The following is a 1,395-nucleotide window of genomic DNA, read 5'->3' on the forward strand; positions in this document are numbered from 1 at the left end:
CCCACCTCCCCATTCCCAGACCCTGCCAGGTCTCCCGAACCTTCAGAGACGCTTCCCTCCTCCCTTCAGAGTTTCCGGACACTCCCGCCCCTCGCAGCCCTCCGTGCCCTCGCCCATCGCCGGGCACCCCGCGCCCTCCCCGGGGCCCACAGCGCCCCTGCGGGCGCGGCCCTCCGACCTGCCTCCGCGCCTCCCGCAGCCCCTGCAGCCTCTGGCCTAGCTCCCGCCGGTAGCTCTGCGCCGCCTCCACGCTCTCGCGGGCCTCCTGCAGCAGCAACTCGGGCTCCAGCTCCATCGTCCCCTCGTCCGGCCGCGCGGCCGGCGGCTGCGGGCGCGGTTCCCGACTGTCCCGGGCGCCGCCGAGCGGCCCCGAGCGGCCACGCGCAGGCGGAAGCACCGCCCCGCCCCGCCCCCACGGTGGCCTTGATTGACAGCAGCGCTCGACGAGCGTCAGGGGCCCAGTGCCTCCCGCGCCGCAGGCCCAGCTGGTCTCAGCTCAGCTCCCGCGCAGCACCTGCCAGTGCTGCTTCCTCGGGGCACGCATGGAGCCAGGGGAAAATTAATGACTACACCTCACGAAGTGCTTCAGGGAAAGATTAATGACTGTACCTCACGAAGTGCTTCCCGCACCTTATCTTATTCTGGCTTCACTACCAGGCCTCCTTGCACCTCTATCCCACAGAGGAGAAAGCTGTGGGACAGAAAGGATAATCAACTTTCTCAAGCCGTCGGGATTTCAAGCCGTTGGGATTTCAACCCGGATGGGTCTTGAATCATCATTGTCCTACCTCCCTAGTAAACGAGCATCCCCGCAGTGGCCAGTGTTTGAGGAGGTTACTGTGAATCAGGCACCACGCTCACAGGAATCAGACAAAGGCCCCATCACCCAGAAGTTCCTACTCTAATGAGGGAGCCAAGACAGAGGCCTAAGCGTGGGCCAGCGGTAGGTACCTCAATCCTGGCAGAACTGCAAGGTGGATGTTATCAGACTTTCCTGTGTGGGCCATAACGCCTCTGTTGCAATGTAGTGAGTAAATGGGCGTGACCGTGTGCTAATAAAACTTATGGACACAAATTTGAATGTCACATAATTGTCACATGTCACAAAATATTCTTTGCATCTTTTTTCAACTACTTAAAAAGGTGAAAACCATTCTTCGTTCAGGGGCCATACAAAAACAGGTGGTGGGTCAGATGTGGCCCTGGCCATAGTTTTTTGTTTTTTTAAAGTTTTTACTGGAGTATAGTTGATTTACAATGTTGTGTTAGTTTCAAGTGTACAGCAAAGTGAATCAGTTATACATATACCTCTATCCACTCTTTTTTAGATTCTTTTCCATATAGGCCATTACAGTGTATTGAGTAGGGTTCCCTGTGCTATACAGTAGGTCCTTA

General features: G+C 56.7%; 1 protein-coding gene across 1 annotated transcript in view; it reads right to left on the reverse strand.

Annotated features, from left to right (window-relative positions):
* The window catches only part of CRLF3 (cytokine receptor like factor 3), a 34,340-nt gene extending 33,975 nt beyond the window's left edge, over positions 1-365 (reverse strand). The window contains exon 1 of the mRNA XM_024127744.2: positions 179-365. Within this exon, the coding sequence (XP_023983512.1) occupies positions 179-295 (117 nt within the window). The 5' untranslated portion in view covers positions 296-365. The remainder of the gene's footprint in view (positions 1-178) is intronic.
* Positions 366-1,395: the final 1,030 nt, after the last annotated feature.

Source organism: Physeter macrocephalus, chromosome 14 (assembly GCF_002837175.3).
Source record: "Physeter macrocephalus isolate SW-GA chromosome 14, ASM283717v5, whole genome shotgun sequence".
Classification (NCBI taxonomy): domain Eukaryota; kingdom Metazoa; phylum Chordata; class Mammalia; order Artiodactyla; family Physeteridae; genus Physeter; species Physeter macrocephalus.